At 44.9% G+C, this 27,976-nt stretch overlaps 1 protein-coding gene across 1 annotated transcript in view; it reads left to right on the top strand.

Annotated features, from left to right (window-relative positions):
* Positions 1-23,519, top strand: part of LOC124788943 (glutamate receptor ionotropic, NMDA 2B-like) — a 441,442-nt gene extending 417,923 nt beyond the window's left edge. Inside the window, exon 6 of the mRNA XM_047256229.1 lies at positions 23,286-23,519. Coding sequence (XP_047112185.1) covers positions 23,286-23,519 — 234 coding nt within the window. The remainder of the gene's footprint in view (positions 1-23,285) is intronic.
* The last annotated feature ends 4,457 nt before the right edge of the window (positions 23,520-27,976 follow it).

Raw genomic sequence — 27,976 nt, 5'->3', positions numbered from 1 at the left:
TTGCGCCTAATAAGATTATCATATTCCTTTACATAGCCATGAAGAGAAATGTATAGACACTTTGTCAAGTATCAGAGATATGTGAGAGTAAGATTAACGTACCAAGACCAAAGGAACTTCAGATTGTCAATTGTAAACAGCACCCAGAATCAAATTACGTAATATCTATGATTTTTATTATTTTAATAAATGTGTGTGAAAATTAATCAAGTTCTGTTTAAAGTTGGTCGCCGTCAATCTGCTACTCTAAGCGTGCAAGTGGCATTTCTATCGTCTGACCTAACGGCAGAAGATAAACACGCCACGATAAGACCATGAGACATATTGTTGACACTCGCCTACTTCGTTAGAGCGACAAGTCCAATAATCTGATGGTGTGTGTACCGAAGGTCTTACAGTACGCACACCACAATAAGTTTCTGATCTTAACGTACAATATAAATCTATGTAGGTAGTTTTCCACTTCTCTACACTGTGGTCAGTAACAGTAGATAGCGGTGATGGAGCCGAAGGTTTCCCCACAGGTACCTGACCGGAAGACTGCATGCTCACAGTTCATATCATCCCCGTATTCTGCTTGTTCAGTTCCTGAATCTGCTTTTCTTGTTGTTGCACTCGCTTCTGTTGCTGACGTAGTTCCCCAGCGTTATTTGACGCTTTCAAAGTTCCAGAAACTTTTGATCTATCACTACGAACTGTTTTGCATGCAAGAGTCAGCCTTGTCGCCACGTATAACGCACTATCCATGTGACACCAGGTGGTTTCCGAGAAAAATAATAAGGACACGAAAAGAATTGAGTGGATGACGGAAAAGTGTACACAAATCCGAAAAAAACAAACCATGAGTAATTCATCGTGAATCACAAACAATCAAGAGTGTACAAACGAAACCTGAATATCAAACGAGGAGATAGCCGCGAACAAGTGTATCGCTGTGTGTGAATAGTAACGTCACCAACTTGAAAGCTGCAGGTACATCAACACAACTGGGCGAGGAATGTGTGTTCTCTTTCATCGTAGCCTACAACACCAGTGTGTCTTTCCATCTGATGTAGTGTCCATTCCACTGCAGAGTGGCCATGAACCCATACACGTCTGGAAGGCCAATGCTTGTAAGTTCATCTCGACATCTACGTCCGAAGCCAACTTACCAAAAAATACGCGTTCTTGTAACTTACAATACAAATTCTTCTTCCTTTTTCTGTGCCTTTGTCCTACGCCTGAGCAGGATCCGCAAGGTTGTTAACGGGTTTGGCATAGTTAATTCAAGGGGTGGCCTGATACTCTTCGTGTTGCCTCCCCATTATCCTCCAGGACGGAATGTGTGAACCCCAACTATCTGAGTATAGTGTTGTTGTTGTTGTTGTTGTTGTGTTGTTGTGGTCTTCAGTACTGAGACTGGTTTGATACAGCTCTCCATGCTACTCTATCCTGTGCAAGCTTCTTCATCTCCCAGTACCTACTGCAGTCTACTTCCTTCTGAATCTGCTTAGTGTATTCATCTATTGGTCTCCCTCTACGGTTTTTGCCCTCCATGCTGCCCTCTAAAGCTAAATTTGTGATCCATTAATGCCTGAGAACATGTCCTGCCAACCGATCCCTTCTTCTAGTCAAGTTGTGCCACAAACTCCTCTTCTCCCCAATTCTATTCAATACTTAATCATTAGTTATGTGATCTACCCATCTAATCTTCAGCATTCTTCTGTAGCACCACATTTCGAAAGCTTCTATTCTCTTCTTGTCCAAACTATTTATCGTCCACGTTTCACTTCCATACATGGCTACACTCCACACAAATACTTTCAGAAACGACTTCCTGACACTTAAATCTATACTCGATGTGAACAAATTTCTCTGCTTCAGAAACGCTTTCCTTGCCATTGTCAGTCTACATTTTATATCCTCTCTACTTCGACCATCATCAGTTATTTTGCTCCGCAAATAGCAAAACTCATCTACTACTTTAAGTGTCTCATTTCCTAATCCAATTCCCTCAGCATCACCCGACTTAATTCGACTACATTCCATTATCCTCGTTTTGCTTTGTTGATGTTCATCTTATACCCTCCTTTCAAGACACTGTCCATTCCGTTCAAGTGCTCTTCCAAGTCCTTTGCTGTCTCTGACAGAATTACAATGTCATCGGCGAACCTCAAAGTTTTTATTTCTTCTCCGTGGATTTTAATACCTACTCCGAACTTTTCTTTTGTTTCCTTTACTGCTTGCTCAATATACAGATTGAATAGCATCGGGAAGAGGCTACAACCCTGTCTCACTCCCTTCCCAACCACTGCTTCCCTTTCATGCCCCTCGACTCTTATAACTGCCATCTGGTTTCTGTACAAATTGTAAATAGCCTTTCGCTCCCTGTATTTTACCCCTGCCACCTTTAGAATTTGAAAGAGAGTATTCCCGTCATCATTGTCAAAAGATTTCTCTAAGTCTACAAATGCTAGAAATGTAGGTTTGCCTTTCCTTAATCTTTCTTCTAAGATAAGTCGTAGGGTCAGTATTGCCTCACGTGTTCCAACATTTCTACGGAATCCAAACTGATCTTCCCCGAGGTCTGCTTCTACTAGTTTTTCCATTCGTCTGTAAAGAATTCGTGTTGGTATTTTGCAGCTGTGACTGTGTTGTTAGTCGTGTGAAAGTGTGCGAAAGTTCTCTAAATGTTTATAAGCAGTGTAAATGAGACGGAACTTTGGTAACAGCACAATATTCACCTAGTCAGATGCGGGAAACCGCCTAGAAATCACCTCCAGACTAACAGGCACACGACCACTGTCGTTACCACATCGGGCGAATTCGATCAGTGTCCAGCGTACCGCCCCGTCTCAGAAGCACCGATCCGGGTGGGTCTAATATAATACATGTTCCTGTAAAGATAAACGAGAAATGCTACTCGAAATCCATAGTGTAAATATGCTGCGAAAATTATTTTTCTTCTGTTACACCTCGGCCTTTATACTGGGGAGGTTTGTAACTGATACAAACATTTCAGTCTCACTTCCGCAGACTGCGTGTATGTGGCACGACAGCATTGCATCACGTCGTGTACACAAGCAATGTATCTGCAATACCTCTAGCAAAAATTCCTCCCTCTCTTTCGTTGAACTTTACGGATAATCGTCGCGAATAGTGCAGTGCAAACAACAGAATGACAGCCTCGCTGTATCATTAATACAGACACTGCTAACTACGCTGTCGTGGTGGTAGCTCGCTGACAGGACGGAGTATGATCAGCCCGCTGCGGCCGCGCTCTTGCCTGTGACCCTTTTTGTGTTTACTGCTCACTCGTAATCACGCTCCGCAGAGTCTCGTTAACAAACAGCGGGCAGTAACGCCGCGTCTCGTTTACGAATAATGAGCGGTGCGCGTCCCGCTTTGTAATCAATTTAAATGCGCTTACATCAGACAGCTACGTAGCGGCGCTCCACAGCAACTTTCCGAAACCGACACCGGCAGCAGGAAGCACTAAATGGGCGAATGCTTCTATTTCCAAAAAAATACTTCATTAGCTACAAAGCCACAAACAATGTTCTCCTTCGAAAATATTGGAGAAGATCATGCAGGATGTACTGCTCGTCCTCCAACAAAAAAGAAAATTGTTCTTAGGCAATCTATATTCTACACTTCACAGTATCTCAGAACGTCTCTAGAGCTGTTTCTCGTGGACAAATTAGATTCCTCGTTTAGGACAAACAGTTTCGAATAAAACGATTAAAATATGAAAAGTTACCATTTTCTTCCATTCCCACGTCTGCGTCCGTACTCTACACTGAAGTGACAAAAGTCACAGGATAATGATATACACATATACAGTTGGCGGTAGTATCGTATACACAGGGTATGAAAAGGCATTGCGTTGGCGGAGTTGTCATTTTTACTCAGGTGATTCATACGAAAAGTTTCCCGAAGTCACCATCGTCGCATCACGGGGATCAACAGACTTTGAATGCAGAACAATAGTTCGAGCTAGACGCAACAGAACATTCCATTTTGGAAATCGTTAGGGAATTCAATACTCCGGGATACACAGTGATAAGAATGTGCCTAGAAAAGAAAAATTGCAGGAATTGCCACTCACCCCGAACAACGCAGTGGCCGACGGCCTTCACTTAACGACCAAGAGCAGCGCCTCTGTGTACATTTGTCAGTCCTAACAGACAAGCAACACTTTGTTAAATAACCGCAGAAATCAATGTGCGTACGTCGAGCGTATCCGTTAGGACAGTGCGGCGAAATTTGGCGTTAATGGGCTATGGCAGCAGACGACCGACGCGAGTGCCTTTGCTAACAGCACATCGCCTGCAGCGCCTCTCCCGGGCTCGTGACCATATCGTTGGAACCCTGGACGACTTGGCATGGTCAGACAAGTTGGTAAGGACTTATTGTACGATTCGAGTACGGCGCAGACTCCATGAAGCCATTGACCCAAGTTGTTCATATGGTTCAAATGGATCTGAGCACTATGGGACATAACTTCTGTTGTCATCAGTCCCCTAGAACTTAGAACTACTTAAACCTAACTAACCTAAGGACATCACACTCATCCATGCCCGAAGGACGATTCGAACCTGCGACCGTAGCGGTCACGCGGTTCCAGACTGAAGCGCCTTTAACCGCACGGCCACACCGGCCGGCGACCCAAGTTGTCAACAAGGCACTTTGCAAGCTGGTGGTGGCTCCATAATGGTGTGGGCTGTCCAAGTGAACAGATCATTGGATTTATCATGGACTTCACGGTCCCAAACAAGGATATAATTTTTTATGGATGATAATGCGCCATGTCACTGAGTCACAGTTGTTCGCAATTGGTTTGAAGAACATTCTGGACAATTCGAGCGAATGATTCGGCCATCCAGAGTGCCCGATATGAATCGCGTCGAACATTTTTGGGACGTAATCGATAGGTCAGTTGTAGCAGAAAATCCTGCACCGGCACCATTATCGCAATCATGGACTGCTGTAGAGGCAGCATGGGTCAATATTTCTGCAGGGGAATTCCGACGACTTGTTGTGTTCACGACATGTCGAGCTGCTGCACTACGCCGTTGAAAACAGAGGTCCGACACGATATTATGAGGAATCCAATTTACAAGTCACTGTGAACTGCATAGCAGAGAATAGGTCCTACTTCCCATTGCATTAATTTCGATAAACTGATATACTTTTCATGCTTCTGTTCACTGATGTCTTATGTTATTATGTTTGATACAACTCACGATGGATCACAACCCCCGTTATCCCAGCGTGCGGAAAGTGACTAAACAATGCTTGTGCACCTGAGTTTTTCAGCCTCTTCCCCATCTTTCGGAGAAATCTTGCGCCACCTCTAACCTTCACTGATTTACTGTTTCTCTCTTCCTTGCCATTTATCTCATCGTATGAAGGGCGCTGGATCTTTTATTTATTAATTTTATTTTTTAACTTTTCAGCCGAATTCTTTCCTATTAACGTGGTTGTTAAATACCCTAAGGCAGGAGTGTCGTACGTGCTATCTGTCAGTCGATAGCGTAAACTTTGTTCTGTGTGTTATCGTATTTTCTGACCAGAAGACTTGGGTGAACCCACTCGTTGCCTAAGAAAGACTGGTAAACCGCGCTGAAACCACGCTCAGACTGGCTGGTGCACCAGACAGACGGTGTGGATTCGTTCCGCATCAAGCTAAGCTCTTTGTCTGCGCGTTAAGCTACACGCGCAAGTTGTCGTAGCTGCTTTATTGTATCATATATAAATGTTAAGAATTTTAACAATTCTTAAACTCTGCTGTATTTAGATAACACTTTGTAACGCTTTACTAAAGTATAAAACCGGCAAGGTAGATGAAGGAAAAATTCACGACACGTTTTTATCGTGCTAAATGTTTACTCATGCATTTGGGCGGTAAATTGTACTTACCTTCATCAAAAAGGTATATAGTACACCAATTTCCATTTGAAAGTAGATTTGATTACTAAATCCGAAAACATAGCAATCACAGTACTAACAAATTTATTGACTGATACATTATTTTACAAATATGCAATGATGTTGTAATATTGCACAACTTAATATGAACTCAAGTTTCATTTATTTTTCTTTAAATACCAAATTTAAAAAAATTAGAGCTCGATGGTCGTTTGTTACTGTTATGTATCAGTCATATGACGGTGTGGTCGATGCTCTGCTTTGTTTGCTACCAACGGTTCCTCCAGCGACCGGTAACAGGAATCAGCGCATCACCGCATATGCCTGACTCCTGACCTCATCCCAGAGAAAAGAATCTGGCTGCTGGGCCGCTGCAAGACATTTTGAATCGTGCTGTGCTTAAGTCTGTATCTCACTTAAAGTCTGTACCTCTCTCACAAGTACTTTTGTGTCCTGTTTGTTTACTGGATTTTAACTGGGCTAAGTTTTGGATTGCTTTTCTGCGGATTATTGACGTATTTGCTAGACCTTCGACCATCTGGATTATTCTCTTGGGTGTTCTACAATTTACGATGACTCAGCGCAGTTTGGAATTCTGAACAGTCAAGCGACCACATGGCATTCGTATTTTCTGTATAATTAAAGTGTCTGTTGCACCGCAGCAGGTGTTATACTTTCATCGCAGAGGATAATTGTTATCAGTCATTCCCGATTTCTCCCTCAATTTCAAAGAGCACTCGTTAGGCAGAGAAATTTTGCTGGATATCATCGTTAGCAGAAGGGTTTGGTATTCGTGTTCACCACAAAACTATCGTTGCTCATTCCCTGAAGTAAGAAAATCAACAGACAGGCGATAAGAAAAATGAGAGTATTTTACTGCTGCTGCTAAGATCAAATGTAATTACAGCAAGTTGTATTCCCCATGTTTGTCAGTTTATATCCAGTACAACGAAATAGTCTTTCCGTTTTTCGTTCAAAATAAATATAAGACTCACATATAAAAAAGTCTGTTTCTTAAAGTTCCTCTTTAAAAAGCCGTTTGTGATCTTAAGTGCCTCAAATTCTTTTGCGATAATCGTGTGCCTTTCTTCAATCATTCCTCTCAATGAATTTGTCATTTCTTCTCAGATAACTGCATGAATATAAGTAAGATCATAGTGTCTTCCTTATATCTAGAACCGCCTACGTATGACGTATGACTTCTTAATCTGTTGTTCTTTCGGCCTATATGCTGCAGCAGTTTCGCATAACATACACCGAATGCAAATTCCAGGCGTGAATAACACAAACCAAGTGCTGTGCAGGGTGTAGGCAATAAGCGTGTACAGCTAACCACAATTATGTGTGGAAGTCGAGACACAGAAACTGATAAAGGACGCTTGCGGTCTATCAAACCAAACAACCAGAAATCGGCCTACAACAGGCACCTACCTAAACTGCAGGGAATGTGCACCGTACGGTATCTTCAACGTCTCTTACGCCACCGGCTTTCTAGGCTAATTCGTTATTATTATTAATGTAAGCTTCTGTAAACATAGTACAAAAACTAATTACGTTTGCAATTCGATCTAAAGCTAACCGTTACAAGTACAGCACTTCCGCGGTAAGACGGCCAGACAAACACAACGATTTCATTGTTAATTGTATGCTGTTAAAACTACACAGTCATCAATTTTACATTCTGTAAATGGAAGAACAAGGTTTTTTTTTTAACATTTCAGGACGATTTTAGACACAATGTACCGCGGCACACTTGCTGTGTTGCTTACGTGGCCTTTGTAGCCCACTTTGAGGCTGTTTCCCAGCTTATATCCTGTAACAATTTATTCTTTTCGAATGTACCACTACGATACGTTTTAAACAGTTATCGTTTACACACTGCTTAGTTCGCTTCTCATCCATAAACAGACGCTCAAGCCATTCAAGACGCAGATACGAAGGACTATCACCGTTCTTTGCGGCATACACTACATTGCAAAGGATGTCTTTCCCTAGAAGATTGTTCTTACAAACCTAACACAAACGAATAAAGTAAAAAAAAAAAAAAGATATGGTACCCATTTTGATCTGAAACGCCATATAGGAAACGAAAGAATAGGAAAAATAAAAAATTCGTGCAAACAATGAAACTATCTTCCTCAGTAATAGCACGAAACGGCGAACTTAAGGCTCTGAGCGCTATGTGACTTTACTTCTGAGGTCATCAGTCGCCAAGAACTTAGAACTAATTAAACCAAACTAACCTAAGAACATCACACACATCCATGCCCGAGGCAGGATTCGAACCTGCGACCGTAGCGGTCGTTCGGTTCCAGGCTGTAGCGCCTAGAACCGCACGGCCACTCCGGCCGGCTGTGAACATAAGCTACTAGCCAATGAATTGTTGCGCAATTTAAAGTTCAACTGTGCCTATTTTATGGATTTAGTCACATGGAGTTAAGAGATTCTTAAATATTTAGTCTAATAGGAATTAAAAACACTTTCTGCAATCGATATTTTCAATGTTAAAATACAGGGCGTTTCCGTGATGACGATAAGAGCTCGTGCATGAAGAAGAAGGGAAATAGTACTAACTTGAATTTAGGGTAGCAATTAAGGGTAGCTACGATGTCAAATGTGAGATAACTAGAGGAAAACGAGACTCTGCAAACCGTTGTTTGTACTTGTATATAAAATATGTAGTTGCTAGCATTGCACTGGATACAAATCCGAAAGAAATTTGACCGTATAGTATACAAGCCAGCAAATTCCATTTAGGACACGTGATGACAATGAAAATTTGTTTCGGACCGGCATGTGAACCTGGATCTCCTGCTTTACGCGAGCGGTCGCTTTAACCGCTTTGGCTATCCATGCACGACCCACGGCCGGAACCAGATTTCCATGTGCCGTCGTTCCTGTGTCACATCCTGTACTCGTACACGCATTATGTAATTCCCGTGCAGCGGAGGACATCTTCATTGAAAGTCGCTGCCTGGTATCAGCCGAAACATACGATTTTTAGTGCCAGTGTTAAGAAGAACATGCATGCATCTCCGAAGGAACGTGCACTGCGGCGACCACGCCGTTGTGAGAATACGAACAATCATCAGCTGCTTAGGGGAATGACGACATGAAAATGCATGTAAAATGAGATTTTCACTCTGCAGCGGAGTGCGCGCAGATGTGAAACTTCCTGGTAGATTAAAACTGTGTGCCGGACCAAGAATCGAACTCGGGACCTTTGCCTTTCGCGGGCAAGTGCTCTACCATCGGGGCTGCCCAAGTACGACTCACGGTCCGTCCTCACAGCTTTACTGCTGCCAGTACCTTGTCTCCTACCTTCCAAACTTCATAGAAGCTCTCCTTGATAGAGCACTTGTCCGCGAAAGGCCAAGGTCCCGAGTTCGAGTCTCGGTCCGGCACACAGTTTTAACCTGCCAGGAAGTTTCATGCAAGCATGCATGTCCGAAGGAACACTGCTTCGTTCCTCTTAAAAACACATGCGCGGCAATATCGTATTTATCTGCCGATACCAGGCAGTAATTTTCAATTAAAATTCCCTCTCCTGTACGGGAATTACATGACGTGTGTGCGAGTACAAGTTGTGACGCAGAGTCGATGACATATGGAAGTTTGGGTCTACTCGTGAATCGTAGAAGGACAGCCAAGCGGTTTATGTGACCGTTCCCAAGAAGCAAGAAATGCACGTTCGAGTCCCGGCCTGATACAAATTTATCTCTCCTTATTCCCTCATACAGCTGATAGTTGTTCGTATTCGCAGCTACGAATACATTTCATGTTATTTCATAACGGCTGAAAGAACATTGCATTATTCTTCATAACAACACAGGTACTGCAACATCGTATTCGTTTAGAATGCCGTATTGTCTACAATGACATGGACAAACTTGATATAAAGGTCGCTGAGAATGGAGTCTGTGTTATGTCGAGGATTACAGTCGAGCAGCTCAATAGAACAGGCCTGTACAGATTTTCAGAATTAGTAGATATGATTTTAGTGTAAAGGCAAAAGAACAGACACTGTTTCGCAGTTTGCAGACTGTATTATACCACTTGTATACATAAGCGACGTCAGAAGCACCCCGTGTTTCTACAAGACAGCGGTAGTGAGCAGAAACCAAGGATCTACGTCTCTGTCGTTAAATACCGCGTAATAATATAAAGCAGTTGACTCCAGATTTGTAGTGTGGATGTACGACATCGCGTGTGACAGTACTGTACTCAAAAAGATTGGTTTTAAAAAGTTGCTACCAATTTCAAGTCCGGCTGTGTACGGAACTCATGCCTTAGTGGAACTATTTGATATCTGAATCTACATGGATACTCTGAAAATCACATGTAAGTGTCTGGCAGAGGTTTCATAGAATCACCTTTACAGTTCTCTATTATTACTTCTCGTACAGCGCGTGGAAACAACGAACACCTTCATCTTTCCGTACGAGCTCTGATTTCTCTTATTTTATCGTGGTGATCGTTTCTCCCTATGTAGGTCGGTGTCGACAAAATATTTTCGCGTACGGAGGAGAAAGTTAGTGATTGGAATTTCGTGAGAAGATTCCGTCGCAACGAGAAACGCCGCTCTTTTAATGATGTTCAACCCAAATCCTGTATCATTTCAGTGACACTCTTTCCCATATTTCGCGATAATACAAAACGTGCTGCCCTTCTTTGAACTTTTTCGATGTACTCCATCAGTCCTATCTGGTGAGGATCCCACACCGCGCAGCAGTATCCTAAAAGAGGTCGGACAAGCGTAGTGTACGCAGTCTCCTTAGTAGATCTCTCACATTTTCGAAAGGTCTTTGGTTGGCCTTACTCACAACATTTTCTGTAAGTTCCTTGCGATCTAAGTTGGTCATAATTGTAATTCCTAGGTATTTAGCTGAATTTGGGGCCTTTAGGTTTGACTGACCATTCAGATACCTCTTCTAAATCGTTTTGCAATTTGTTTTGATCTACTGATGACTTTATTACTCGATAAACGACAGCGTCATCTGCACACAACCTAAGACGGCTGCTCAGATTGTCTCCCAAATCGTTCATATGGAAAAGGAACAGCAAAGGGCCTATAACACTACCTTGCGGAACGTCAGAAATCACTTTTGTTTTACTCTATGACTATCCGTCAATTACTACCAACTGTAACCTCTCCGACAGGAAGTCACAAATCCAGTCACATAACTGAGGCGATATTCCATAAGCAAGCAATTTCACTACAAGCTGCTTGTGAGGTACAGTGTGAAAAGCCTTCTTCAAATCCAGAAATACGGAATCGATCTGAAATCCCTTGTCAATAGCGCTTAACACTTCATACGAATAAAGAGCTAGTCGTGTATCACAAGAACGATGTTTTCTAAACCCATGTTCACTATGTGTCAATAGGCCGTTTTCTTCGAGGCAGCCGCGGAGTGGCCGCGCGGTTAGAGGCGCCATGTCACTGACTGCGCGGTCCCTCCCGTCGGAGGTTCGAGTCCTCCCTCGGGCACGTGTGTGTATGTTGTTCTTAGCATAAGTTAGTTTTAGTAGTGTGTAACTCTAGGGGCCGTTGACCTCAGCAGTTTGGTTCCTTAGAAATTCACACACATTTTCTTCGAGGTAATTCATTCTGTTCGAACATAGTATATGTTCCAGTCCAGAATCCTGCTGCATATCGTCCTTAATGATATGGGCCTGTAATTAAGTGGATTACTCCTTATGCCTTTCTTGAATATTGGGTGACCTGTGCAACTTTCCAGTCTTTGGGTACGTATCTTTTGTCGAGCGACCGGTTGTATATGATTGGTAAGCATGGGGCTAATGTATCTGCATACTCCGAAAGGAACCTAACTGGTATACAGTCTGGACCAGAAGTCTTGCTTTTATTAAGTGATTTAAGTTGCTGCACTACTCGGAGAACATTTACTTCTACGTTACTCATGTTGGCAGCTGTTCGTGATTCGAATTCTGGATTATTTACTTCGTCTTCCTTTGTGAAGGCATTTCGCAAGGCTGTGTTTAGTAACTCTGATTTGGCAGCACTGTCTTCGATAGTATCTCCATTGCTATCGCGCAGAGAAGGCGTTAATTGTTTCTTGAAGCTAACATACTTCACATACGACCAGAATTTCTTTGGCTCCTCTGCCAGGTTTCGAGACAAAGTTTCCTTGTGGAAACTGTTATAAGCATCTCGCATTGAAGTCTGCGCTAAATTTCGAGATTCTGTAAAAGACAGACAATCTTGAGGAGTTTGCGACTGTTTGAAGTTGGCATGTTTGATTCTTTGTTGCTGCAACAGTGTACCGACCCGTTTTGAGTACCAAGGAGGATCAGCTCCGTCATTTGTTAATTTATTTGGTACAAAACACTCAATTGTTGCCGATACTATTTCTCTGAATTCAAGCCCCATCTGGACTACACTTATATCATTAATTTTGAAGGAGATGGCCTCTCAGGAAGGCGTCAAATGAATTTTTATCTGCTTTTTTGAATACGTATATTTTTCGTTTATTTTTGGAGGATTTGGAGGTTACAGTATTCACTCTTGCTACGACAACCCGTCGTTCAATAATCTCTGTATCCGTTTTGATTTCGTTATTAACTCAGGATTATTTGTTGCTAAGAGGTCAAGCGTGTTTTCACAACCGTTTACTATTCGCGAGAGCTCATGAACAAGTTGTTCGAAATAATTTTCAGAGAATGCGTTTAGCACAATTTCGGATGATATTTTATGCTTACCTCCGGAATTAAACGTGTATTTTCATCAACATATCGAGGATAAATTAAAATCTCCACCAACTACAATCGTATGAGTCGGGTGCGTGTTTGAAATCAAACTCAGGTTTTTCCTTGACCCTTTCATCAGCTGTATCATCTGAATTGGGAGGTCGGTAAAATGATCCAATTACCATTTTATTCCGGTTGCCAACAATGACCTCTACTCATACTAAATCACAGGAACTATCTACTTCAATTTCGCGACAGGCTAACTACTTCTAACAGCAACAAACACGCCACAGTCAACCGTGTTTAGCCTATCCTTTAGGAACACCGTTAGGTTATTCGCAAAAATTTCTGCTGAGCTTATGTCCGGCTTTAGCTAGCGTTCAGTGCCTATAACGATTTGAGCATCAGTGCTTTCTACTAGCGCTTGGAGCTCTGGTACTTTCCCAAAACAGCTACGACAATTTACAACTGTTATACCGATGGTTCCTGTATCTACGTTCTTCCTGTGTTTGTCCTGCACCCTTTGTGACTGAAGCCCTTCTTGTGTTTTCCCGAGACCCTCTAATCTAAGAAACCGCCAAGTCCATGCCCCTGCTACCTGTGTAGCCGCCTCCTGCGTATAGTGGACACCTGACCTATTCAGCGGAACCCGAAACCCCAACCACCCTTCGGCGCGATTCGAGGAATCTGCAGCATACACGATCGCAGAACCGACTGAGCCTCTGATTCAGACACTCCACTCGGCTCTGTACCAGAGGTCCGCAATCGGTCCTGTCGACTATGCTGCAAATGGTCAGCTCTGCTTTCGTCTTGCAAGCAAGACTGGCAGTCTTTACCACTTCTGTTAGCCGCTCGAAACCAGAGTGAATCTGTTACGATCCAAAGTGACACACATCATTGGTACCGACGTCAGCAACCACCTACAGTTGGCTACACCCTGTGCTCTTCATGGCATCCGGGAGGACTCGTTCCACATCTGTAATGACTCCACCCAGTATGCACACGGAGTGCTCGTTGATTTTCTTTCCCTTCTTGGCAGCCATGTCCCTAAGGGACCCCATAACGCGTCTAACGTTGGAGCTCCCAACTATCAATAATCTCATCCTCTGTGACTGTTCGCCGGCCGGAGGGGCCGAGCGGTTCCAGGCGCTTCAGTCTGGAACCGCGCGACCGCTACAGTCGCAGTTTCGAATCCTGCCTCGGGCATGGATGTGTGTGATGTCCTTAGGTTAGTTAGGTTTAAGTAGCTCTAAGTTCTAGGGTACTGATGACCTCAGATGTTAAGTCCCATAGTGCTCAGAGCCATTTGAACGTCTGTGACTGTTCGGATCTTGCAGGCTGATAGGCTTCGTCTGAAACAGGACAGGATACAGCATCTGGCTCAGTGACAGTGTCAGCCACAGACAGCGTCTGGAACCTGTTTGTCAGGCGAACCGGAGAGGCCTTACGTGCGGCCGCCTGGGAAGTCTTTCGCCGCCTGCTACGCCCCGAGGCGACCTCCCACTCAACCGCAAGTTAGGGGTCAACATTAGTGCGAGCAGTAACTGGGTTGAGGACCGATCGGAGGACTGGGACGTCCTGGACGTCCATTGGATCCCCACTGCCGGCCCACAGTAATGGTGCCCATTTACTGCAGCCTCAAGCTGTGTAACCGAAGCTGAGAGGAAGTTTTCGGTTAATATTATTGTTGCCCAACACACACGCAGAACTCAGCCAACAATGAAAGATACAATTAATAGGATACTTCGCCCACTACAGACACACATAGACATATAAACACACACACACACACACACACACACACACACACACACATACACACACACACACACACACACACACACACACACACACACACAGCTATCATTAAAAAAAAAAAAAAACTTCAATATATTTTGTTCTTGTCGAATGTTAATCTCCAAGGTCACGATCTCCACTGCATAGACGATACAAGAACTGTATTCGGTTATTCAGTCCAAACGACGAGTAATGTGTCGCTGTAATTTGCTTATTGAACGAGACGCATTCTCATTCTTCACGTGGCACATAGGAACTGGGTCAGACCTTCCCGTGGGACGCATCGATCATGCACTTGGGTTCTCACACGAAGTAACTTTCACTTTTGCCGAAGCTGAAGAAATGCTGACTTGGGGGGAGGGTGGAACTTTCGGAGCCGACGACGCGAAACAAGAGCGTGATAAAGTAACTGAGAGAACCGGCGGACGACGCACTCATCCTTCAAATACTTATATATCGGTTGTGGAGAAATAACTGAACATGCACTATAAAGATCTTCATGCTTTCCTCAAAAAACCTTCAGAAATGTTTTCCGTGTGTTTCATATCTCGTGATAATCAAGTGCGAAGTGGCGGCAGCAGTAATTCGGCAATGTAAAGATGTTTTACGAACGCAGCCAGTCTTAACACAATAAATATGTAATGACACAGCTGAGCTGGATTTGATTAATGGTTAACGTACTCTCGCAATTATTTACTGACAAATTCGAGTCTTTGACAAGCAACTGCAAGCACAGAAAAGTAAAATCTTCGGGAAGATACGTGGCAGCTGCTACTAAATTCATCGAATACCTTGACGAAGCGGAAGGAACGGCAGTGCTTATAAAGGGGACGCAACTCGCTACCAGAACAGTAGAGTCCATAGTTTGCCAGGGATCTACTGCCGAGGGCACATGGAATTTATTATGTACCCCAACGATGAAGCAGCGAGGTTAAGTGGCAGTGTTGTTAAAGATATATATGGGAGTAAGTAGCACCTTCTGCGGCGTCGCCAACAATACAGTGTATAGAAAAAACATTAAATAATTGCACTGGCTGTTGTACGAGACAGCAAAGAATAAATTTTTTCAAGAGGAAACCCCTAGTGCAAATTATAGGATAGTGCATGCGGGGCGTCGATGTTTGTTCGGATTGTGTTAGCTCTCATAATTGGTTTCGTAACTGAAGACTTGGCCATAGTAACTATGATCAAGAAAAATAACTTCCACGACACTTAATACGTTTTATTTGAATAAGTGTTATTGAGCCGTAACACTTGTGGTGCAGGATTTCTGTGAAAAAAAAATGGTTCAAATGGCTCTGAGCACTATGGGACTCAACTTCTGAGGTCATTAGTCCCCTAGAGCTTAGAACTAGTTAAACCTAACTAACCTAAGGACATCACACACATCCATGCCCGAGGCAGGATTCGAACCTGCGACCGTAGCGGTCTCGCGGTCCCAGACTGCAGCGCCTAGAACTGCACGGCCACTTCGGCCGGCTGTGGAAGTTGAGTTGGATGTTATGCAACAGTACGGTTTCAGACCGGGAAGATCAACAACGGACCTCATATTTGCGGTAAGGCAACTGCAGGAAAGGCACTATGAGTACGGGAAGGACTTAATCATGGCCTTTTTGGATATTGAGAAGGCGTATGACAGTATCTCTAGGGACAAGCTCTGGGATGTGCTGAACGCAAAAGGGATAGATGAAGAGATAACACGAAAAGTCAGAAAAATGTATGAGGGAAGTGAGAGTTGTGTGAAAGTGGGGAGGGAACGTACTGCATGGTTCAAGCTCGAAAATGGGCTGCGACAGGGAAGTGCACTTTCGCCTTTATTGTTTATTATTGTTATGGATGAAATCCTACAACAAGTATCAGATGCAACTGGAGATCATAAAATGAAAGCAGTGCTTTTTGCCGATGACCTGATGTTATGGGGAAATTGCGAGAAGGAGGTGCAAGAGCAGTTAGATGCATGGGAGGCAACGGCAGCACAATATGGAATGCATTTCTCTGCAAAGAAAAGTGAAATAATTGTCACAACAAGGAAGAAGAATAGGCCAAATGTGGATATAACTTGTGGAGGGGAAAAACTACAAGTGGTAGAGAACTTCAAGTACCTGGGAAGCGTGATTGAAAGTAAGGGGGGAAACGCAATGGAAATAAATGAAAGGTGCAGAAAAGCAGGGCAGTTCTACAAATGCATTAGGGGGCTTATTTGGAGCAAGGAGGTGCCACAGAAATCCAAGGGAATTATATACCGAACCTACTTTGTCCCCATATTGGCATACGGAAGTGAGACATGGGTAATGCACAAAAGCGACAAAAGTAGAATACAGGCTAGTGAAATGAAGTTCCAGAGGAGCAGGTTGGGTGTAACAAGACGAGACAGATTGCGAAATGTGTATGTGAGGGAAAGACTAAAGGAGGAACCAGTACAGGACAGGATCGAAAAATCAAGACTGCAGTGGTATGGACACATGAAGAGAATGGATGAGGGAAGAATTCCAAAGAGGATGTTTGATCTGCAACTGGAGGGGAAGAGGCCCAGAGGAAGACCAAGAGATAGATGGGTGAAGGGAGTGAAGGGATGTGTGATGAGAAGAGGAGAGAACTGGACGAAGGTGGAAGAGGGGGAATGGTGGAAAGACAGAACACGATGGAGAGGCTTGTGTTCCCGACAGACCCAGCCAGTGGCTGGAAACTGTCCAAGATGATGATGATGATATCGATATATCGGTATAAAAATGGCAGTGTCTAGTAGCGATATTTTTATATTGTACTTTTTTCGAAATTTTCGATAAATATTTGAAGTTGTTCTTTTGAAATTGTGGTAGAAAGTAATTTTACTTACACTGTGTGAAGGAGTCTTAATACTTTTTTAACTTTCATCATGTGCATTCTTTTTGACTGGGGGAAGCAGGTATAGAGGGCACAAAGAAGAAATCCGATTGTACTAGAGGGGGAGAGGGGAGTGTGAATGGAATAACAAGATACCCTGTGATTATTGCTGTAATATTACATGATAATCGTTTACTCTACGTAAGGCAGGACTTCCAAATACTATGTCAGTTATTTCACATTTCTTTTATGGTACCAGTTATCAAAAATGGTTGCCGGGTGTCTATATATTCTATAAGCCATTGTAAGGTGCGTGGCAGCTAGTCATTTCCCTTCGTGTTCCACTCGCAAATAAAGCGAGGGAGGAATGGCTGTCTATACGCCTCTGTTCAAATGGTTCAAATGGCTCTAAGCACTATGGGACTTAACGTCTGAGGTCATCAGTCCCCTAGACTTACAGCTACTTAAACCTAACTAACCTAAGGACAGCACACTCATCCATGCCCGAGGCAGGATTCGAACCTGCGACCGTAGCAGGCGCGTGGTTCCGGACCGAAGCGCCTAGAACCGCTCGTCCACAGAGGCCAGCTACGCCTCTGTACGAGCCCTAAGCTCTCTATGTACGTCGCCCTTACGCAAAACGTACGTTGGCGCTTGTATGATAGTTCTACAGTCATCTTCTAATGCCGGTTATCTATTTTTCCACAATAGCGTTCCTCAAAAGAACATCGCCTTCCGTCCGGGTATTCCCATTTGAGTTCCAAAAGCACCTCCATAATACTTACTTGTTGTTCGAACCCACCGGCAACAAATCTAGCAGCACGCTTCTGAGTTGGTTCGATGTCTTCCTTTAATCCGATCTGGTGGAGATTCCAAACACTTGAGCAGTATCCAAATTCCTAAAACTCCCAATAAAGCGAAATCGACCTTTCGTCTTCCCGACTTCAACCCTTACACGCTCGTTCCATTTCACATCGCTTTGGAACGATACGCCTAGATATTAAATCGACCTGACAGTGTCAATCAGCATAGTTGTAATCCTGTATGCGAACATTACGAGATTGTTTTTCGTTACCATCTGGATTAACTTACATTATTCCACATTCATCACACCAACAAGAAATTCTGTCTGTGTCATCTTGTATCCTCCTACAGTCATACAAGGCATCTTCCCATACACCACAGCTTCATCGGTAAACAGTCGCAGATTGCTGCTCATCCTGTCCATCAGATCACTTATGTTTTTAGAGAATAATAGCGTTTCTATCAGCTTTCCTTGGGGCACTTCTGACGATACCTTGGTCTCTGATGAACACTGGCCATCGAGGACAATGAACTGAGTCCTATTACTTAAGGAGTCTTCGAGCCACCCACGTTCTGAGATCCTAGTCTGTACCTTCGTTAACACTGTGCAGTACGACATCGTGTCAAACACTTTTCGGAAAGCTATGAGAGAGATAGCTGGGCGACAGGTTTGCGATAAATGCAAACGAAGTAAGGAGCCAATCTAGAGTAGTCTTCGTAAAACCGAATAGTTTTCAACTCTTTCGGTTGACTTTCTACGCCAGGGATGTCTGTTACTTTGTCCTCCATACGGAAGCATGTGCGATTGTCAAACGACGATATATTTGTACCATCCTCTTGCATGAACGATTTCTCAAACAAGACACTTAAAACTTCGTCTTTCCTTTTGCTATCTTCTACTGCCACAACCGAGTAGTCAACGAGGGACTGGTGACAGAGGCCTTAGACACGATTAGCGATTTCAGGTAGGATCTGAATTTTGTTGGGATCTCTGCTAGAGCCTTTGCCGAACTATGACGATTGTAGTTGTTGGATGCTTCGAGCATAGACCTTTTTACAGAAGCACGAATTTTTCCTAACTTTTGCCTGTCGTCATTTGCGCATTCTCTTGTGAACCCAGAGTGCAACAGTCTTTGCTTCCTCATATTTACCAGATTTTGTTATTAAACCACAGTGGCTCTTTTCCGTCCTTAATCCATTTACTCTGCATATACTTCTCGAGAGCGCGATTTGCAATCCATTAAACTTTGACCATAATTCCTATACTTCCATCATACTCTAAGTGGAATGCTAGCAATTGCTTTCTGCCCTTTCTGGCAAAAGTACTCAATTAGCCTTCTTAATTGATTTATTAACTTCGGTAATCATCGTCGCTATGATAACATCACGATCACTAGTCCTTGTCTCCATACACTTATACTGCGCGTTCGCTAGCGAATAAACTGCAAAAGACAGTGTTCGGAAAACGCGTTCAAACGTACTTCGCATGACTACCTGTCTGTACCGGCTGCAATGAACTCATCGAACTGCCAGTCTATGCTCTGTAGCCGGCCGCGGTGGTCTAGTGGTTCTAGGCGCGCAGTCCGGAACCGCGGGACTGCTACGGTCGCAAGTTCGAATCCTGCCTCGGGCATGGATGTGTGTGACGTCCTTAGGTTAGTTAAATTTAAGTAGTTCTAAGTTCTAGGGGACTGATGACCACGGAAGTTGAGTCCCATAGTGCTCAGAGCCATTTGAACCATCTATGCTCGGTAGGTTAATGTCGCCCTCAGCCAATATCGTACGCTCAAGGTATTTCACCTAGACCTGTTATAAGCGTCAAGATAATACCATAGTCACACTCACAGCCTTCAGAGACAATATTTTTGTAGATTGCAATGAACCTCCTCTCTTTTCAGTATTCATTCCATGATAAATATCTCAGAGCTTTCTACTTCGGGAACAGCCAGCTCTCGGTCCCGAGAATAATTTGAGCTTGACAAACTTCCTAGAGAGCAGTAAATTCGTGAACTTTGTTACAAATACTTCGACAGTTTACTGATGAAATTGACAGTCTGAACCTGGTCCGAAGCCGGCCGCTGTGGCCGAGCGGTTCTAGGCGCTTCAGTCTAGGGGACTAATGACCTCAGATGTTAAGTTCCATAGTGCTTAGAGCAATTTGAACCATTTGGACCTGGTCCGATTCCACTACCTGCGTCTTGACTGGCGAGTGTTCATCAGAGTACCTCAAACTACCGCGAATCATACAAAAAAACATGTTTAACCCACACGTACTCTGCTACCCGAGTACACACTTCCTTTAAGTGACGGACCCATGATCACCGAGACGAGCCCTACAGTTCTCCACCTGATAAGGCAAGCCTAGAACTCTGCAGCCAAGACTCACAAAGTCGACGAAGCCTTGCAATGAGACCATCCACTGGGCTCCAAATCACAGGACCTAGGTTAACTCTGGGAATAGTGCTGCAAATTGCGAGGTTTGCTTGCACCCCGCAAGCGAGACCAGCAGGCTTCATCGCTTCCGCTAGCCGCCCGTATGAACTGAGAATGGCCTCTGAACCTGAGCAACAGCCGTCACTGGTGCCGAAGTGAATCGCAACTTGCAGACGACTGTATCCTTCACTCTCGACAGCTCAGGCAAGGCCTCCTCCAGATCTCGGTTGAGGCCCCTCAGCAGACATACCGAGTGTATGTTGGCTTTCTTTCCGACCCTGAACGGCTTTCCTAAGAGGCTGCGTAGAGCACCTAACACTGGAGCTTCTGATAACTAGCACACTACTCCCCCGGCATGCCTGTTCGGACCGTGTTGAAGGAGTGACCACCTGTCCAATCACAGGGTGAATTGGCAAAGCCAGATGGCCATCCTCCAAATTAGCTCTCCGCCTCGAGCGACGCGAACATGTTACCATCACCACGCACATTATAGTGAGGTTGGATCTCCCGTTCCGTGTCCACTCGGAAGTGCCTCAGCAGTAGATCCAGTGGGCGACACAAGCGTCATCAGAGGTATCCCATTCGACGCGCCAGATGCTCCTCCATCGCTACGCCCCGAGGCTGATGCCTGAAGACGGCAGAGTGTAACCAAAAGTGTCCTTCAGTTGTTCCCAAACTGCGGCCAGCTCCTGCTGCCTCCGCACATAACATGCACACATTACATCAATTCCACGACTACTAAGAAAACACAGAAAGAACTAAGTACGTAACATGCTGCTTTGCATGTGTGTAGAAATTGGCAGTTTAAACCAGACCTGGCTGAAGCGAACGGTTGCTGGCTCTTTAAAACAAAAAAATGAACAAGAACTGCCCTACACACTGCCTGAGTTTAAAATTACAGAACGCGAGATTACGCCTCTTCAACACAAAAACATGCCAGAAATTCAAGAATTAAAATACTGAGAAAACACAGTAAGAGCTAAATACGTAATTTGCTGATCTGCAGGTGTGTGACAGGCGACAGATAGAACAACAGCTACAGCCATATCATCTGCAGAAAGTAAAGTCGATAGTAGTTTGATGTTGATGTTTGGTTTATGGGGCGCTCAACTGCATGGTCATGAGCGCCCATACAAAGTCCAGTTTGTACAAAGTCCAATTTTTTTACACTGTCCAATATAGCCACTGTCACGAATGACGATGATGAAATGATCAGGACAACACTAGCACCAAGTCCACGGCCAGAGAAAATCCCCAACCCGGCAGAAAATCGGACACGGGACTCCGTGATCCAGAGGCAGCAACGCTAGCCACTACAGCACGAGCTCAGGACTTCGATAGTAGTGTTTGACTATCTACGGCAAGCGCAGTTTGCAAAATGGTATTTATCGTGTTGGATATTCGAGCCCTAATTGGCGATTATGAAACCGTATACTTATTAACACCCAGTTACTGCTATAGCGAACTAGCGCCACAACCACAGATACACAAGAATCTGGTTAGAAGCAATCGACAGTGTGAACGTGTGGGATGGGATACTTTGTGTTCTTAATGCAAAAAGACCAACAGGACTAGTCTAGTTCATTTTTCTAAGAGGTATTTGTTCTGCCCTGTTAAGCGGAATTTCATGACGGATTTGTAAGTTTATGTGGCTGTAAAACTACGGAGCTCCAGCGCAGGACATTTAGGGTCCAAAAATGGTTCAAATGGCTCGGAGCACTATGCGACCTAACTTCTGAGGTCATCAGTCGCCTAGAACTTAGAACTAATTAAACCAAACTAACCTAAGGACATCACACACATCCATGCCCGAGGCAGGATTCGAACCTGCCACCGTAGCGGTCGCTCGGTTCCAGACTGTAGCGCCTAGAACCGCACGGCCACTCCGGCCGGCATTTAGGGTCCACCCTGCAGTGACATTAGTTAACAGAACATATGCACTAATGAGATGACTAAAGACGAGGTATTTTCATGGTACAAACACTGAAGAATACGTCAAAGACCTTCAGTAAACCTTTTCACGATATGATACAAAGCTTACATACCATAAGTTAACTGCTGACTACGGGAGACTAGATTATCTTTGCGGAACTTCTTTGATAGTTTCTCATGTAAACAGAAAGTGGAAAACGAAGTTGTCATTACAAAGCAAGAAAGTACAAAGCTCTGCAGTCTAGATGTTAAACAGTAGAATAATCATTGCACTATAATGTATGAGGTGTGTAAAACCAAACATCAGCCACAATGTAAACGTAATGTACATCGAAACTATTACGTATGAAGAGCCACATGATATGTGATTGTCATATCTGTCAGATAGTTCATTTTGAAAACCAGTCTAGCAGTAATGTTACTATAACCAAAATGTAACCAACCAGCCGGCCAGAGTGACCCAGCGGTGTTAGGCGCTACAGTCTGGAACCGCCTGACCGCTACGGTCGCAGGTTCGAATCCTGCCTTGGGCATGGATGTGTGTGATGTCCTCAGGTTAGTTAGGTTTAAGTAGTTCTAAGTTCTAGGGGACTGATGACCTCAGAAGTTAAGTCGCATAGTGCTCAGAGCTATGGAACCATGTTTCGACGAAATGGACGCATTACATACATACAATTTCCATATTTGAATTCATGCTTAGGTGCTGGTTAGCACTCCTCTCTCTCTCTCTCTCTCTCTCTCTCTCTCTCTCTCTTTTCTCTCTCTGTAGGAGAGGTAGGTTCATTGAATGATTGCTTTACCTTGCGGATGACAACTTACCCTGTCGGCTATTAATCTGTGGTTGGTGGTTGCTAACGATGTGGCGTCATGTGCCTTTCCAGATCGGCGTGTGGAAGTCGTGGCAGAAGGAGGGCCTCGACATCAAGGACATCGTGTGGCCGGGCAACAGCCACACGCCGCCGCAGGGCGTGCCCGAGAAGTTCCACCTGAAGATCACCTTCCTGGAAGAGCCGCCCTACATCAACCTGGCGCCGCCCGACCCCGTCACCGGCAAGTGCAGCATGAACCGCGGCGTGCTCTGCCGCGTCGCCAACGACGTCGACATGGCGGGGTGAGTACGATCGCCCTCCCCATTACCGCTGGCGTTTACAGGAGCGAGGGGCTCCCGAGAGCTCCAGCTGTGCCATGCTTTTCGTCTATAGGAGTGGTAGTCAACCTCATCCCTTCCGTCCACTAGTGGTAGCTACAGCTTTCATCGTGGGCGGTGTGGGTTTTAAAAAGTTTTCCTTACGTTCTGAAAAAAAATTGAGATTAAGTATTTGGTAACTAATTATAATAATACACTACTGGCCATTAAAATTGCTACACCACGAAGATGATGTGCTACAGACGCGAAATTTAACCGACAGGAAGAGGATCCTGTGATGTGGAAATGATCAGCTTTTCAAAGCATTCACACAAAGTTGGCGCTTGTGGCTACACCAACAACGTGCTGACATAAGGAAAATTTCCAAACGATTTCTCATACACAAACAGCAGTTGACCGGCGTTGCCTGGTGAAACGTTGTTGTGATGCCTCGTGCAAGGAGGAGAAATGCGTACCATCACGTTTCCGACTTTGATAAAGGTCGGATTGTAGCCTATCGCTATCGCGGTTTATCGTGTAGCGACATTGCTACTCGCGTTGGTCGAGATCCAATGTCTGTTAGCAGAATATGGAATCGGTGGGTTCAGGAGGGTAATACGGAACGCCGTGCTGGATCCCAACGGCTTCTTATCACTAGCAGTCGAGATGACAGGCATCTTATCCGCATGGCTGTAAAGGATCGTGCAGCCACGTCTCGATCCCTGAGTCAACAGATGGGGACGTTTGTAAGACAACAACCATCTGCACGAACAGTTCGACGACGTTTGCAACAGCATGGACTATCAGCTCGGAGACCATGGCTGCGGTTACCCTTGACGCTGCAACACAGACAGGAGAGCCTGCGATGGTGTACTCAACGACGAACCTGGGTGCACGAATGGCAAAACGTCATTTTTTCGGATGAATCTGGGTTGTGTTTACAGCATCATGATGGTCGCATCCGTGTTTGGCGACATCGCGGTGAACGCACATTGCAAGCGTGTATTCGTCACCGCCATACTGGCGTATCAAACGTGATGGTATGGGCTGCCATTGGTTACATATCTCGGTCACCTCTTGTTCGCATTGACGGCACTTTGAACAGTGGACATTACATTTCAGATGTGTTACTACCCGTGGCTGTACCCTTCATTTGATCCCAGCGAAACCCTACATTTCAGCAGGATAATGCACGAACGCATGTTGCAGGTCCTGTACGGGCCTTTCTGGATACAGAAAATGTTCGACTGCTGCCCTGGCCAGCACATTCTCCAGATCTCTCACCAATTGAAAACGTCTGGCCAATGGTGGCCGAGCAACTGGCTCCTCACAGTACGCCAGTCACTAGTCTTGATGAACTGTGGTATCGTGTTGAAGCTGCATGGGCAGCTGTACCTGTACACGCCATCCAAGCTCTGTTTGACTCAATGCCCAGGAGTATCAAGACCGTTATTACGGCCAGAGGTGGTTGTTTTGGGTACTGATTTCTCAGGATCTATGCACCCAAATTGCTTGAAAATGTAATAACATGTCAGTTCTATAATAATACATTGTCCAATCTGCGTTTCTTCTTGGTGTAGCAATTTTAATGGCCAGTAGCGTAATTACTTACCAAATACTTTAATGAAATTACTTATCTAGTCTACAGGGTGTTCCGAAACTATTCGTTCAAATTAATACAAGAGATAGAAAACATCAAAACACATATGTTTGGCGGCAGTTTATGATGCTAGGAACGATTTAAACAAAAGGAAGTTTACCATGCTAATTACAGCAATGTAATTCACAAAAGCAGCTCCAACGCGCAGTCATTGGCCTGTATGCACGCAGAACATCATCGGACCTTTGATTGTCGTGAACATTGATTGGCATGTCCACAATGGTACCAGCAGCGACGGTAGTTCTAGTTACAAGATATTCTTCTTTATTTTCACAGCGGTTTCATACGTCAGCTGCGTGAAATTCCCCTAGAGAGACAAACTGAGACACAGGAGGTCAGATGACCTGGATGGCCAGGCCACAAGGCCCCTTCCGCCGATCTGGCTCTGAGATGATTCCTCACGAAGATACTGAAATGGGCTGGCGCCCCATCGTGCTGGAACTACATCCTTCGCCTAACATTCAGAGGTAAATCCTCCAGCAGTTCTGTTCCACGAAGCTGTGATATCTCCACCTGTTGAGGTGGAATGGAAGAACGTACGGTGCTATCAACACACCGCCGAGAATGGCGCCCACAGATTAATAAAGAATCTCTGGTGATGAGAACGAGGTCGAGTACCTTGTAGCTTCACCAGTGTCCAAACATGCGAATTGTGGATATTTGAATGTCAGTACACTTTCCCTGTCAGTGACACCGACGCAATGGCTTACGTCAGCACCTTTAATAAAAGTACCCTAACATTTTTATACTAAGGTGATTAAACTATTCCATATTATACTTCAGTACCTGTAGATTATTATCACTAACTCCCATCAATTTTCATTCATTGCTGCTCAGCTTAAAAAATAAGAATAGCTTAGAGTGGCCACCTTACCCGCATCCCCCCTTTCTACATCGATGAGCAGTATTTAAGTACAATCAATTAGAAACTGTAGTAACAGACGTGGAACGATCTTCTTCAGTGTGCAGACAATGAATTGGATTAATTGAATAACCACGTGGCTGTGCGTCGGTTATCTTGCACCAGCCATATGATGCCGGCTTTGGAGACACAGGGGTGCAAGAATAAGATGATACGTTATAATCATCTGAACTTCTTACTTATTTACTGACACAACATGGTATTACGCACTCGCAAGTGGAATACGTGGAGCAAAATCACGCGAACAGAGCTTACAGCATGGAACTCATCTGCAATGCAAGGCATGTCGCGTAATACGGTTGGGACGGTGATGAGGAGAAGAAGGATGGCGGCCCGGCAGGCGAATGCGTTGCTTAAGATGCGACGACACGGCCGGCGAGCGTGTGTCGCGGCCTGGAGGCAGCAGCGGCGGCGGCGGCGGCGGCAGCCACCGCCCCCACACCCGGCCGCCGCCCCCACACCCGGCCGCCGCCGCCACAGCCGCGGCACGCTCGGGGCTCCTGGACCGCTGCCGACGCCACATCGACCCGGCCGGGAGCGCCCGCTATGCAGGTGGCCCCTGCCCCATCCCGTAATGGGGCATCGCTCGCGAGGTTGGTCGCCATAAGCCATTCCTCCCTCTCCAGCACAAGTCGTGGCGCCGCTTCCCACGGGCTTGCGGCGGGCCGCTTCAACCCTTCAGCGTCGCGGATCGTCTTTGTCTTGTGGTGGAAAACAGAATTCCATCACGTATACTCCTGGAAATAAGAAAGCCAATATTCTAGTGTTTGCCGTTGCCAGTTTTCAACTGCGATATGCGAAAGGCTGGTGCCGATACCGAAGCCACGAGGGGCGTTCAATTAAGTAATGCAATACATATTTTTCGCACCAATGTCGGTTGAAAAAATTTTGAATTTCTTGTGGAACGTCGTTAAGTAGCCCTGCTTTAGCCGGTATAGTTTCATTAAGTTCCGATAGATGGCGGCACTATATTTACCCTTAAAAGCGGCGTCCGTAGCTGAGATGCATTCCAAGCAGAGAGCTGTCTTCGAACTTCTTTGGTAGAAAACCAGAGCATGGCAATATTCGTAGCTGCTTGCAGAATGTCTACGGAGACACAGCAGTGAACAAAAGCACAGTGAGCCGTTGGACGAGGCGTCTCACATAGTGTGGACACTTTCATTCGAGATGATCGGCGGAGCACAATCAAACATCTCGCTGAACAACTGGACGTCTGTGTTGGTGGGCTGACACCCTCGTCTACCAGCTGGGATACTCAAAGGTGTGTGCTCCCTGGGTTTCTCTCTGCCTAACAGGAGTCCATAAGTGGTAACGAAGGATCATCTTTGCGGAACTGCTTGCACGTTACGGGACTGATCGCGGCACTTTTTTGTAGAATGCTATCACAAGCGATGAAACATGGTACATCACTTCGAATCTGAAACAAAACGGCAATCTGTGGAGTGCACCACACCGCCTCTCCTCCGTAAAAAAAGTTCAGAGCTGCAACCTCGGCCATTAATGTCATAGCGACGGTGTTCTGTCGACTCTGAAAGAGTTATTCCACTTGATGACCTCTCTAATGGTGCAATGACCAATTCTGAAGGGAATTGTGCAGCCGTCAGGAAACTGAAGAAAGGACTTCAGCGTGTTCGTCGCGACAAAAATGAACTTTTCCCTCTCCGTGACAACGCAAGGACTCATACAGTTCTGCAGACCCGGGACGAGCTCATAAAACTTCACCGGACTGTTATTTCTCATTAACCCTACATCCCGGACCTCGAACCTTCCGACTTCCATCTGTTTGTCTCACTACATGGCTAAGAGTACGTGGATGATGGGGACATTGTTGATGCAGCAAGATCTTGGTTCAGACGTCAACCAG

This window comes from Schistocerca piceifrons, chromosome 3 (assembly GCF_021461385.2).
Source record: "Schistocerca piceifrons isolate TAMUIC-IGC-003096 chromosome 3, iqSchPice1.1, whole genome shotgun sequence".
Classification (NCBI taxonomy): Eukaryota; Metazoa; Arthropoda; class Insecta; order Orthoptera; family Acrididae; genus Schistocerca; species Schistocerca piceifrons.
This window is presented reverse-complemented; position numbering and strand designations above follow the sequence as displayed.